The 14,812-nt window shown below is 40.5% G+C and overlaps 1 protein-coding gene across 5 annotated transcripts in view; it reads right to left on the bottom strand.

The window, feature by feature from the left end:
* SPAG9 (sperm associated antigen 9) overlaps window positions 1-14,812 on the bottom strand; it is a 163,585-nt gene that overhangs the window by 89,105 nt on the left and 59,668 nt on the right. For all 5 annotated transcript variants that reach the window (XM_023204508.3, XM_023204514.3, XM_023204511.3 and 2 more), the window contains one exon: window positions 10,602-10,672. In XM_023204508.3, the coding sequence (XP_023060276.2) occupies window positions 10,602-10,672 (71 nt within the window). The remainder of the gene's footprint in view (window positions 1-10,601; window positions 10,673-14,812) is intronic.

Here is a 14,812-nt window from a genome sequence, read left to right as displayed (position 1 = left end):
AAATTAACCAGACTGCTCTCCAATGAAGACTAGTCCAAACAGCAAATGTTAGCCACAAAGAATGAAAACAGAATCACATGAATATAGTATCTTAAGATTTTTTAATTGACATACTTTTTATTTTAAATTTATAGATTTTACCACCATTTACAAAACAGTTTTGAAGAAATACACTTTTCATCCATCAGCAAGTCAGAAATAATGAGCTTCCTTGTGTCAGGAAGAATTTTCAGGAACAAAAATCAAACTGAAACTAATATAACAAAGTGACTGTCAGGTTTAATCAATCTCAATTTAAATTTTCAAAAGGTTTTAGAATGCCTAAATTAAGGCTTTGCAGTGGCTCATGCCTGTAATCCCAGCACTTTGGGAGGTAGGCGGATTGCTTGAGGCCAGGAATTTGAGATCAGCCTGGGCAATATAGCAAGACACGTGCTCTAGGAAAAAAATATAACTACTAGCAGGCACTCGCCTGTAGTCCCTACTGCTCGGGAGGCAGAAGTGGGAGAACTGCTTGGACCCAGGAGTCCAAGGCTGCAGTGAGCTATGATCATGCCACTGGACTCCAGCCTGGGCAACAGAATGAGACCCCTTAAAAAAAAAAAAAGAAAAAGAAAAAAACCTTAAAAATAAAAGAGGTCAGGTACAAAGGCTAATGCCTGTAATCCCAGCACTTTGGGAGGCTGAGGTGGGAGGACTGCTTGAGCCCAGGAGTTTGAGACCAACCTGAGCAACATAGGGACACCCTGTCTCTACAAAGTTTTTTAAAAAAATTAGCTGGGTATTGTGGGATGCGCCTGTAGTATCAGCTACTTGGGAGGCTGAGGCGGGAGGATCATTTGAGCCAGGGAGGTCAAAGCTGCAGTGAGCCATGATCATGCCACAGCACTCCAGCCTGGGCGACACAGTGAGAACTGGCTGGAGTGCAGTGGCGCAATCTCGGCTTATTGCAATCTCTGCCTCCCACATTCAAGCGATTCTCCTGCCTCAGCCTCCAGGGTAGCTGGGTACTACAGGTGCCCACCACCAAGCCCAGCTAATTTCTGTATTTTTAGTAGAGACGGGGTTTCACCATGTTGGCCAGGCTGGTCTCGAACTCCTGACTCCAAGTGATCCACCCGCCTTGGCCTCCCAAAGTGTTGGGATTACAGGTGTGAGCCACAGCGCCCAGCTGTGAATGCTTATATATACTGGATAGTAAAGTAATTGTATGTATGGAATTGATTTGTTCAAATGGAGGACCTAAGTTTCTTTAAGCATTCAGATGAAGAAAACAAACTTACCCCAGATTGCTTTATAGTAATCTATGAACTCAATATAGAACAAGAATGACAAGCAAAATGCAAAGATAGTTCTCCCTCAAACAGCCATTCTACAGATTCTCTATTATCTTATTCTAAACTTTCTTTTAATGACTAGTTCAATGTAATTACAGATATAGTATTCTTCTTTTTTCCTCAGAAATCAAGATTTTATTTAATCGATATTTATTAGTTTTATAATCCATATCTAAAACTCCTACAGATATCAGCTATTAATTCTTTTTTGTTTTTATTAATAGACTTGCTTTCCATTAAGATGCTATTTGTATAAAGCTGTTCACTGCAGCATTTTTTTTTTTTTTTTTTTGCTTTTTTAATACACTTCAAGTTCTAGGGTACATGTGCACAACCTGCAGGTTTGTTACATATGTATACATGTGCCATGTTGGTGTGCTGCACCCATTAACTCATCATTTACATTAGGTATATCTCCTAATGCTATCCCTCCCCACTCCCCCCACCCCCCCAACAGGCCCCAGTGTGTGATGTTCCCATTCCTGCGTTCAAGTGATCTCATTGTTCAATTCCCACCTATGAGCGAGAACATGTGGTGTTTGGTTTTCTGTTCTTGCGATAGTTTGCTGAGAATGATGGTTTCCAGCTGCATCCAAGTGCCTATAAAGGACATGAACTCATCCTTTTTTATGGCTGCATAGTATTCCATGGTGTATATGTGCCACATTTTCTTAATTCAGTCTGTCACTGATGGACATCTGGGTTGGTTCCAAGTCTTTGCTATCTTGAATAGTGCCACAATAAATATACGTGTGCATGTGTCTTTATAGCAGCATGATTTATAATCCTTTGGGTATATACCCAGTAATGGGATGGCTGGGTCATACAGTATTTCTAGTTCTAGATCCTTGAGGAATCGCCACACTGTCTTCCACAATGGTTGAACTAGTTTATAGTCCCACCAACAGTGTAAAAGTGTTCCCATTTCTCCACATCCTCTCCAGCACCTGTTGTTTCCTGACTTTTTAATGATCGCCATTCTAACTGATGTGAGATGGTATCGCATTGTGGTTTTGATTTGCATTTCTCTGATGGCCAGTGATGATGAGCATTTTTTCATGTGTCTATCAGCTGCATAAATGTCTTCTTTTGAGACGTGTCTGTCCATATCCTTTGCCCACTTTTTGATGGGATTGTTTGTTTTTTTCTTGTAAATTTGTTTGAATTCTTTGTAGGTTCTACATATTAGTCCTTTGTCAGATGAGTAGATTGCAAAAATTTTCTCCCATTCTGTAGGTTGTCTGTTCACTCTGATGGTAGTTTCTTTTGCTGTGCAGAAGCTCTTTAATTAGATCCCGTTTGTCAGTTTTGGCTTTTCTGACATTCCAAAATCATCTATATAATGAAATCGATTCTAACTCAACCAAACTAGCACTTAAAGGAAAGAACTGACAATCAAAAATGACTGAGGGGGAAAAGAAAAGAGAGAACAATAACAACAAAAAGGCAGCTATTTATTTATTGAGCACCAATTATATATGTCAGTCAGTGCATTTACAGCCATTTTTCTCCATTTAATCCTCACTGTATCATGATTTCATACGTAAACTCTATCCAAGTTAATTGTCTGGTCAATGACTAACTTTTCAAGTTGTCACTAGCTTTGGGGCCAGAACTCCGGCCTGCCTGACTCAGTCATCTGAGCTATTAAGAATTACAGGAGTCAGGCCTTATCTGCCTTTGTACGTAATTCTCTGAGCAGGCAATGAGCCCACTGTCCTTTCTTCCTCGTACCCACAAGAAAATCCCATACACTAAAGCGTTTCCTGATGTCTAGAATAAAATGTTATGCACTATAGTCTATAAACACAGAAAAAAAAATACATAAAAATTTAAATATTAGTAAGGCCTCACAGTATCCACTCAGGTTAAAAAAAAAAGTGAGTGGGAGGGAGCACCAGTGTTGTTAGATAGAAAAGATAGATAGAAAAGAGAAATGAGAAAGTAAAATAGGACTTGCTTCAGATAATCTATTCCTGGGTCCACCAGGCCCATTGCTTCTGGTCTCAGAACTGCAATTCTCAATTTTCTCAGGTATGCATATTAATTCACACATTCAGGAGTCAATTCAGCAATAAACAACTGAAGTTATTAAGAAGAATGCCAAGCACATTATCTGGAAAATCCTGGTTTGGGATAAACCCCAAATCCCCTCCCTTGAGATACCTTCACAATAGAGGTTCACCGTCATTCAGCATTAACTGAAACCAAAAAGCAAGGCATTGGTGAAATTTTGAAGATAACTGGCCTGGATTCCTTTAATTATTTTGACATTCAATCTTTCCTTACGCTGTCCCCCAAATCACAACCTATATCACAAAGCCACTAATCTTTTTTTTTTTTTTTTTTTGAGACAGACTTTCAGTCTTGTTGCCCAGGCCGTACTGCAATGGAGCGATCTTGGCTCACTGCAACCTCTGCCTCCCAGGTTCAAACAAGTCTTCTGCCTCAGTCTCCCAAGTAGCTGGGATTACAGGTGCCACCATGCCCAGCTGCCTTTGTATTTTTTTTAGTAGAGATGTTGGTCAGGCTGGTCTTGAACCCTGACCTCAAGTGATCCACCCGCCTTGGCCTCCCAAAGCCACTAATCTTAAAGTTGTGAAGACGTCATAAAGCAAAGAGTCATAGAAAAATGTCAAGTTGAGGCTGGGTGTGGTGGTTCATGCCTGTAATCCCAGCACGTTGGGAGGCCGAGGCAGGAGGATCACTTGAGGTGAGGTGTTCGAGACCAACCTAGCCAAAGTGGGGAAACCTCATCACTACTAAAAGGAAAAATAAAATTAGCCAAGCGTGGTGGTGTGTGCCTATAATCCCAGCTACTTGGGAGGCTGAGGCAGGAGAATCGCTTGAACCCAGGAGGCAGAGGTTGTAGTGAGCCAAGGCCACGCCACTGCACTCCAGCCTGGCAACAGAGCGAGACTCCGTCTCAAAAAAAAAAAAAAAAAAAGAAAGAAAAAAGAAAAATGTCAGGCTGGGCATGATGGCTGATACCTCTAATCCCAGCACTCTGGGAGGCTGAGGCAGAAGGATCTCTTGAGCCCACGAGTTTGAGACCACCCTGGGCAAGATGGTAAGACCCTGCCTCCAAAGAAAGAATAAGAGAAAATAAGAAAAAGAGAGAGAGAAAAAGAGAGGAAGAAAGGAAAGAAGAAAGGAAGGGAGGGAGGAAAGGAAAGGAATAGAAAGGGAAGGAAGGAAAGAAAGGAAAGAAAGGAAGAAAGAGAATTTAAAAATTAAAAAAAAAAAAAGAAAAAGAAAAAGAAAGAGTGGGGGTGGCAGGAGGGAGGGAAAAGGAAAATACCTAGTGGAACCTAAAGGTGTTAGTGTGTTTTTGTTTTTGTTTTTGTTTTGAGATGGAGTCTTGCTGTGTCACCCAGGCTGGAGTGCAGTGGCATGATCTCAGCTCACTGCAACCTCCGTCTCCTGGGTTCAAGCGATTCTCCTGACTCAGCCTCCCAAGTAGCTGGGATTACAGGTGCCTGCCACCATGTAGAGATGGGGTTTCCCCATGTTGACCAGGCTGGTCTCAAACTCCTGACCTCAGATAATCCGCCTGCCTCGGCCTCCCAAAGTGCTGGGAAAACAGGCGTGAGCCACCGCACCCGGCCAAGGTGTCAGTGTTATTAAAAGCTCAGGTAGACTGGGTGCTGTGGCTCACGCATGTAATCCCAGCACTTTGGGAGGCCAGGACGGGCAAATCACTTGAGGCCAGGCGTTTAAGACCAGCCTGGACAACCTGGTGAAACCTAGTCTCTACTAAAACTACAAAAAGTAGCTGAGTGTGGTGGTATGCGACTATAGTCCCAGGTATTTGGGAGGCTGAGTTGGGAGAATCACACGAACCCAGGAGGCAGAGGTTGCAGTGGGCCGAGATCAGGACACTGCACTCCAGCCTGGGCAACAGAACGAGACTCCATCTTAAAAAAAAGTTCAGGCAATGGAATCTGACAAACCTGGCTTCAAATCTAATCACCAGTAGAATTTGGGGCAAATCATTTCATAGACTCTTTCTAAACCTCAATCTGTAAAATGGGAATGGATGAGAATTTGGTCAGAGGATAAAATGAGAATGCATTCAAACACTCCCTGATTTGAGACTCTCCCAAGATTCCAAAGGGCTAAAGTTTTTGGTGATTAGCATACACACGTGGGCCCGAGTGCTTCAAAATTGTCCTTTATATTTCTTCCACTGCCCTCTTTAAGGCATGTCTTCTTTTAAGCAAATTCAGTAATGTATACAAAAATTTGATTTAAAAATAGTTGACTACTTATTCTTAAATTTAAGAATAGTTATTCTTAAATCAAATCAGAAAAGGCCACGGCAGGTTTCCCTTAAGCAACAACAAATGTGTTTCATAAAAGTGCTAAACAACTATTAAAAGACATTACCTTCTTTGGAAGTAATAGTGAAAAGGTTAAGGTTAAACCCCTTCAGGCTTCCTTTCCCTGAATGTTTTCAGAGTTTATGTTTTAAGGGCGCCTAGTTCTTTGGCTTTAGATAGCTATTTAAAATTGCTAATTGAATGACATCTCTAGAACAGATGTATAAACAGAAAAAATTGTGGGTTAGAGTAGAATAGACCCACATTTCAAAGCAGCCCCATCCATGTTACACAAACCTTCCTTCCTTGAGGCAAAACAAAATATAGGGAGGAGCCTATCAGGTCAGAGGATAGAAGCTGCTTATAACTGAGGGAAGAGATCTATGAAAAGAGCTTTTGGGCAGTGTGGGAAACCTGCCTTGGTTACTAGACAGACCTAGCTCTCTGACTTGGTCATTAAAAATTTTCCAGAGATCTTGTTTTCTTCCTAGATTATCTTTTCCTCAAGGAATAGAAATAGACAAAAAAAAAAAAAATTATATGTTTTCATTTAAAATTAGTATGTCAGGCTTTTTTACAGAAGCATATCTTCACCTTTATTAAATATATGGAAAAAATATGAAATTTCACTTTACAGTTATTTTTCAAGAATGTATATATTTCAGCCCAGGCATGGTGGCTCACACCTGTAATCCCAGCACTTTGGGAGGCCAAGGTGGGTGGATGACCTGAGGTCAGGAGTTTGAGATCAGGATGGCCAACATGGTGAAATCCCATCTCTACGAAAAATGCAAAAATTAGCCGGGCGTGGTGGTGGTACACTCCTGGAATCCCAGCTACTTAGGAGGTTGAGGTGGGAGAATTACTTGAACCCGGGAGGTGGAAGCTTCAGTGAGCCAAGATCACTCCAGCCTGGATGACAGAGCAAGACCCAGTCTCAAAAAAAGAAAAAAAAAGTATATATTTTATATTTTATACTTCAATACATCATAATTTAACAATTTTCGATTATTAAAAAAGATTAGAGCTTCATTTTAAAAACAAAAGCATTATTTATTATTTATCACAATCAATTACTTCCCCCAAATATATTTATAGCTGGATACAGTGGCTCACGCTTATAATCCCAGCACTTTGGGAGGCTAAGGCAGGAGACCACTTGAGCCCAGGAGTTCCAGACCAGCCTGGACAACATAGTGAGACCTTATCTCTACAAAAAATAAAAATAAACAAACATTTTAAAAATTGGCATGCAATGGCCGGGCATGGTGGCTCTCGCCTGTAATCCCAGCACTTTGGGAGGCCAAGGCAGATGGATCACGAGGTCAGAAGTTCGAGACCAGTCTGACTAACATGGGAAAACCCCACCTCTACTAAAAATGCGAAAATTAACCAGGCGTGGTGGCACGCTCCTGTAATCCTAGCTACTCAGGAGGCTGAGGCAGGAGAATCGCTTGAACCCAGGAGGCAGAGGTTCCAGCGAGCTGAGATCACACCACTGCACTCCAGCCTGGGTGACAGAACGAGACTCCATCTCAAAAAAAAAAAAAAAAAAAAGGCACGCATGTGTGTGGTCCCAGCTACTAGGGAAGCTGAGGTGGGAGGATTGCTTGAGCCTGGGAGGTTGAGGCTGCAGTGTGCTATGACTGCGCCAATGCACTCCAGCCTGGGGAATACAGTGAGATCCTGTCTAATTAAAGAAAAAAAGACTATATCTATATATATATCATATATGTATGTATTATTATCAGCTTTAATAAGTACTACTTAAGCGAACAGTACATACAGCACATTGTTTAGGCATTGAAATGAATGGTGTAAAAATCAATGATAGGCTTAGCAACCTTAATATCCACCAAATGTCATTAAATTTTAATATCCACCAAAATTAAACCTTAATATCTAACGAATGTCATTAATATGTGAGGGCTTTTTTGTTTTTTTTTTTTGAGACAGGGTCTGTTGCCCAGGCTGGAGTGCAGTGGCACAATATTGGCTCACTGTAGCCCCTACCTCCTGGGCTGAAGTGATCCTCCCACTTCAGCCTCCCGAATAGCTGGGACTATAGGCGCAGGCCACCATGCCTGACTAATTTTTGTATATATTTTTTTTGGTAGAGTTGGGGTTTCACCATCCTGCCCAGGCTGGTCTCAAACTCCTGGGCTCAAGTGATCCGCTCACCTTGGCCTCCCAAAGTGCTGGGATTACAGGATGAGCCACTGCTCCCAGCCAAAATGTGGGTATTTTTTACACACTGAAACAGCTGCTGTATAACCTGCTCTTGTCTTCCCTGAGTTCTGTGGTTCCAGCCCTTCATGGACCATCCTTTCCATCTACTACTGGATATCAATTCTGTGATACTTCATGCTTTGGGTATGGTTATTAAGCGGAAGTTTGTAATAATCAAATCTCACGTGTCAAGGCTAACAGGGAAAAATTCTACACCGTACCCCAAGCAAGTGCTAACCACATTATTCAAACGCAAACGCAACTGAGTGTGGTGGGGTTTTCTGTTCCTTAAAAGCAATGGCCGGTATTAAAACATTTTTTTAAATAAACAAATAAACAAACAAACAAACAGCAACATCTGGGCACACTGGCTCACACCTGTAATGCCAGCACTTTGGGAGGCTGAGGCAGGTGGATTGCCTGAGGTCTGGAGCTCAAGACCAGCCTGGCCAACATGGAGAAACCTCGTCTCTACTGTATTAAAAATACAAAAGTTAGCCAGGTATAGTGGCACACACCTGTAATCCCAGCTACTCGGGAGGCTGAGGGACAAGAATCACTGGAACCCAGGAGGTGAAGGTTGCAGTGAGCTGAGATCGCGCCACTGTACTCCAGCTTGGACAACAGAGCAAGACTCTGACACACACACACACACACACAAAGCAACAACAGAATACAGCTACAATACAATAATGTAAATACAATCTTTGTAGCATTAATATGCTTACTGTACACAGAATACAATCTGTGTGGATAGTCTCCAAAACATGATTTTAAATTGTTTTATGATTATACAGGTGTTTATACTCTTCTAAAGAAAAACAACAACATAGTTTCTACCAGATGCAGAATAAGAGATCACACAAACTAGGGAAAAGAAAAAAAAAAAAAAAAAAAAAGGCTAAGACTGGAACCATATGTATTATAGGAAATACAGGACTAGCGAGGGAAAAAAAAGAGGAATTTTTTTTTTCATGTAACAAATATTGCATAAAACTATAAAAATTCTACTTATTTGGGTATGTGAACCCCAGACTGACCATGATATACAAAAATAATTTTCACATTAAGATAATAGAAACAAAAGCAACATGGGAGGCTGACAGGGAATCATGAAAAGGTTTAAAAACCCTCAAGTACATTTTCTTTTATTTATTTATTTATTGTTTTATTATTATCCTTTATGTTCTAGGGTACATGTGCACAACGTGCAGATTTGTTACATATGTACACATGTGCCATGTTGGTGTGCTGCACCCATTAACTCATCACCTACATTAGGTATATCTCCTAATGCTATCCCTCCTCCCAACCCCCAACCCCTACCCCCCCAACAGGCCCCAGTGTGTGATGTTCCCATTCCTGTGTCCAAGTGTTCTCATTGTTCAATTCCCACCTATGAGTGAGAACATGCGGTGTTTGGTTTTCTGTTCTTGTGATAGTTTGCTGAGAATGATGGTTTCCAGCTGCATCCATGTCCCTACAAAGGACAGGAACTCATCCTTTTCTATGGCTGCATAGTATTCCATGGTGTATATGTGCCACATTTTCTTAATCCAGTCTGTCATTGATGGACATTTGGGTTGGTTCCAAGTCTTTGCTATCGTGAATAGTGCCACAATAAACATACGTGTGCATGTGTCTTTATAGCAGCATGATTTATAATCCTTTGGGTATATACCCAGTAATGGGATGGCTGGGTCATACAGTATTTCTAGTTCTAGATCCTTGAGGAATCGCCACACTGCCTTCCACAATGGTTGAACTAGTTTACAGTCCCACCAACAGTGTAAATGTGTTCCTACTTCTCCACATCCTCTCCAGCACCTGCTGTCTCCTGACTTTTTAATGATTGCCATTCTAACTGGTATGAGATGGTATCTCATTGTGGTTTTGATTTGCATTTCTCTGATGGCCAGTGATGATGAGCATTTTTTCATGTGTCTGTCGGCTGCATAAATGTCTTCTTTTGAGAAATGTCTGTTCATATCCTTTGCCCACTTTTTGATGGGGTTGTTTTGTTTTTTTCTTGTAAATTTGTTTGAGTTCTTTGTAGGTTCTGGATATTAGCCCTTTGTCAGATGACTAGATTGCAAAAATTTTCTCCCATTCTGTAGTTCGCCTGTTCACTTCTCAAGTACATTTTCTAATTTCCTTTGAGGAGATTGTGTGCTGAAACTGTTAATTTAAAATACTGAAGACTCATGCAAAAAACCTACTTTTTAGTTATTTTGATTTGACACATTATAATTTGTGCTTATATTATTTGTTATTAGCTTAATGCAAATAAGTCCTTTACACTGAATAACAAACGTAGACACCCTTTACCAATAACTTACCAATCCATAATTTCCAAACTGGTAATAAAACAAATCAGTTCTCTCATCTTAGCATCACAGAAACTTCATTATGTACACATAGGTTTTTGCTTAGCCAGCCATGGAAACAAGTACTATAGCTGCCTCAAATAACTAAATTATTCCGTAGCATACTAATTCACCACATGAAAAGCTAATTCCAGAAAAAAACAAGAAAAGTTGACATTTGGTAACTAGGTAAATGTCACATGAAACTTAATGTTTTCTTGAAAGAATCCCCAAGAATTATTCTTTTTTAAAAAATTCTGATTTTCAAAGAAAAATTAAGACATATTTTCTAAGGTTCATTTCTTTGTCTCAATAATAGCATTGTAATGAAAAACCTAGAAACCCACCTCAGTGTGTCTTTGATGTAATGCATTATATTCCTTCTTCAGTTCTGCTTCTCTTTCTTCAAGTCTGCTAACTGAAATTAAATACATGCACTTGATCAAAACAAAACAAGAAATTTACTTGAAAAAGTACACGTTTAAACTTAGAATGGGCTATCCATAATCCTTAGCAACTTTCAGACTCAGTGTTCCATATGCAAGTCTTCACAAAGCAGTGACTTCATTTCATCATCCTTCGTAATGAAAACTTTCAGACGAGGGGAATACATTACATTGGTTCTCTAATATTCCTATATTTATCAGGTCATCCCCCTAAACAGTTTTTTTTTTTTTAACATGATACAGAAGTAACTCTTTCAAGAACACAAATAACCTCATCAAAGTTTAAAACTGGGATTAGGGCCCAAATCATTTATTTCCTACACTACTCAAGCTCTTTTTTTAGCGCTGGCAGTTTGTGAAAGTTGATTGTTTATAAGTACTTTTTTGGCTTCAGGTCTTCTCAATTTCAGGGACTCATCTTCTTTTATTTAGCTCCCTCTGCTGATGGGTTTTGTGAGTGGCACTGACTTGAGGTAGTGCTCACAGAATACAACTTTAGGGTATTTAAAAAAAAAAGTTTTATTAATAGATTCTGAGGTACAGAATGTCAGGACAGGATTCCACAGGAAAGAATAACTGATAGCAAAGAGGAATGATTCAGGTAGGAGGTGGTATCCACACAGAACCACAAAGGATGAAATTACAGTACTCAAGACAGAAGGTAATGAGAGCATTCCTGACACTGTTACTACAGAGAAGGGAACACAAAACCATGCCAGAGGTGAGGCAGAGGGTGGTGGTGAGGCAGAGGGGAGACTGGCCAGACTGGAGGAGCCCATACTTGGCTAAGGAGCAGTGGGAGACAGTCTGGGGAGAAATAAAGCTGGTACTAGAGGAGTTGGTCAAAGTACTCATATATGTCTGTTGGAAAGCCTTAGCATAGTTGAAAATGTTCCCTGGGTTTAAGGGTCAGCTGGCTGCAAACAGGCAAGGCTGTGTGTAATCTACAATTGGTGACTGTGGAAGACAGCTGTAGAAGGAACTAGTATGAACTAATACTCCGACAGCAGATATATGAATGTTCTATATGCCTCCTAATATTAACACACCAGAAACCAAACAAAACATAGCTTGTGCTGCCCAGAAAATTCATTTTGGGTTTGTGTACCTTTACTTACCATAATTTGTTTAAATATCTTGAAAATATGTGATTAGGAAAACTGTAGCTCTCTTTGTTTTGATTTGTTTCTAATTCAAGCCTATGTGTCATTGGCTTATCACATTTGCACCAGAGTAAACACACACTACAGTACCCACGGAGCACATTTTATCATGCCACGCAAGTGTTGAGTACATCTTCTGCTCATCTTATCCTTTGGCTGAAAGCGATAATAAGCAAATTTATTATGCAGATGTGTTGTGATAAAATAATAGATGATAAAACCATAAATTAATTTTTAAAATAAATTTAATTCTACGATTTTTATTTGACAACAGGAAATCCAAGCAAATTATGGATATTTAATAATTTCAAAATAAACATTTTCTACTACTTCTTGTCATTTAAGCTGATTAAAAGCTTAAAGGAATTCTGAGACTACTGGACAAACCATATCTATTTTCAACTGTTCATCTTTTTGAATCATTCTTTTATTGATAATGTGCAACAAAAACAAAAATTGGATGCTGAGGCTAAAATAAAATCCGACTATCATTCATAACCCACAATTTCAAATTTGTGCTCAATAGTAGAGCCTTATTATTCCTGTCAGCTAATGATATAAATTCATAAATAAATTTATATCACCAACACCACTACTATTAACAGCAGCCAACAATATCAAGTGCTTATTATGTACTATACAGTCCTAAGAACTGCATATAAACTAACTTATTTGAGCCTAACATTAACCTTATGATAAAAGCATTATTATTACATCCATGGTAGCGATGAGGAAACCGAAGCAAATAGGAGCTAAGTAACTTGCCCAAAGTCACACAGATAGGAAATGGCAAAGCAAGGATTCCTATCAGAATCTGGCTCCAGAATCTGTGTTCTTAATTCCCATGCTATACTGCTTCTCAGCAAATACTCCTTTTAATCTGTTTTGTATATTGGAATTTACTTTAAGATTTCACTTTGGGCAGAGGGGCTTGTATGCTTCAAAAAAAAACTTCCTCTGTTCTTACGGAAACAACCCATTCACAGATACTTTGACACAAAGGCATTAAACTGCCAAGCAAAATGTGTACCCAAGTCAGGGAGATGCACATTAAAACCAAAATGCAACACCACCATGCTTCTGAATGGCTACAATGAAAAACACAGTACACCAAGTGCTAGTACGGATGTGGAACTACTGTAATTTTCATAAACTATGGTATATGGTTTCATACACCGGAACTTGGTATGCCCAATTTGAAAACTGTTTGACAAGATTTAATTAAGTTGAATGTTTGCCAACCCTATGATAAAACAATGTCATTGCTAGAAAGCCTATATATTTGTTCACCCAAAGGCATTTAAAAACAATATTCAGGCCGGGTGCGGTGGCTCAAGCCTGTAATCCCAGCACTTTGGGAGGCCAGGCAGATCACGAGGTCAGGAGATCGAGACCATCCTGGCTAACACAGTGAAACCCCGTCTCTACTAAAAAATACAAAAAACTAGCCGGGCGAGGTGGCGGGCGCCTGTAGTCCCAGCTACTCGGGAGGCTGAGGCAGGAGAATGGCGTGAACCCAGGAGGCGGAGCTTGCAGTGAGCTGAGATCCGGCCACTGCACTCCAGCCTGGGCGGCAGAGCGAGACTCCGTCTCAAAACAAAACAAAACAAAACAAAACAAAAAAAAAAAAAAACAATATTCAAAGAAGCACAGTCTGAAAACAACCCAACTGTTCATCAAGAGTAGAATGGATAAATATTCATGTACTGGAATACTGTATAATGTGAATAAACAAATTATTGCCACACCCAACATCATGGACCAATGGCACAAATATGATGTTGAAGGAAAGAAGCAGAAACAAACGAATACAAAATTCAAAGACATAACACAAAACTAATCTGAAATGTTAGAAGTCAGGATAGTAGTTACCTCTGGGGAGGAGTTAGTGATCTGATGTATTTATGTCTGTATAGCCCCAGCCCACCTCCATTCAAAGACAATGTGTATCCATTCACACAGGCACTTTCCTCTGCTTGAATACTCATTCTTCCTTATGTTATCCAACAATGGCTATGAATTCAAGTAGAATGGGATTTAAACAAACTATGCAGAACCATAACAAACAACCTTTGTTGCTCTGACTTTAGCATTCTCAGGGAGAGAACAAAAATGTTACCGAATAGACTGGATAAAGAAAATGTGGTGGCTCACGCCTGTAATCCCACCACTTTGGGAGGCCAAGGTGGACGGATCACAAGGTCAGAAGTTCGAGAACAGCCTGGTCAACATGGTGAAACCCTATCTCTACTAAAAATACAAAAATTAGCTGGGTGTCGGGGGGGATGCACCTGTAATCCCAATCACTCAGGACGCTGAGGTAGGAGAACTGCTTGAACCTGGGAGGCAGAGATTGCACTGCTGCACTCCAGCCTGGGTAACAGAGCCAGACTGCATCTCAAAAAGAAAGAAAATAAAAGAAGAAGAACGAGGCTGAGTACAGTGGTTCATGGCCTGTAATCCCAGCACTTTGGGAGGCCGAGGCAGGCAGACCTCCCAGGACTTTGGGAGGCCAAGGTGGGCATATCACTTGAGGCCAGGAGTTTGAGACTAGTCTGGCAAATGTGGCAAAACCCCATCTCTACCAAAAATACAGAAATTAGCCAGGCGTGATGGCACGCACCTGTAATCCCAGCTACTCAGGAGGCTGAGGCATGAGAATCGCTTGAGCCCAGGAGGCAGGGGTTGTAGTGAGCCATGACTGCATCATCATAGCACTCCAGCATGGGCGACAGAGGGGAAACACTGTCTCAAAGAAAAAAAGAACGAGATAATGTCCTTGAAGCTTTGATACAGTATTTTTTTTTTTTTTTTAAGACAAAGTGTCACTTCATGGCCCAGGCTAGAGTACCCAGCTCACTGCAACCTCTGCCTCCTGGGATCAAGCAATTCTTGTGCCTCAGCCTCCAGAGTACCTGGGACTACAGACAAGCACACACCACCACGCTC

This window comes from Piliocolobus tephrosceles, chromosome 16, assembly GCF_002776525.5.
Source record: "Piliocolobus tephrosceles isolate RC106 chromosome 16, ASM277652v3, whole genome shotgun sequence".
NCBI classification, from domain to species: domain Eukaryota; kingdom Metazoa; phylum Chordata; class Mammalia; order Primates; family Cercopithecidae; genus Piliocolobus; species Piliocolobus tephrosceles.
This window is presented reverse-complemented; position numbering and strand designations above follow the sequence as displayed.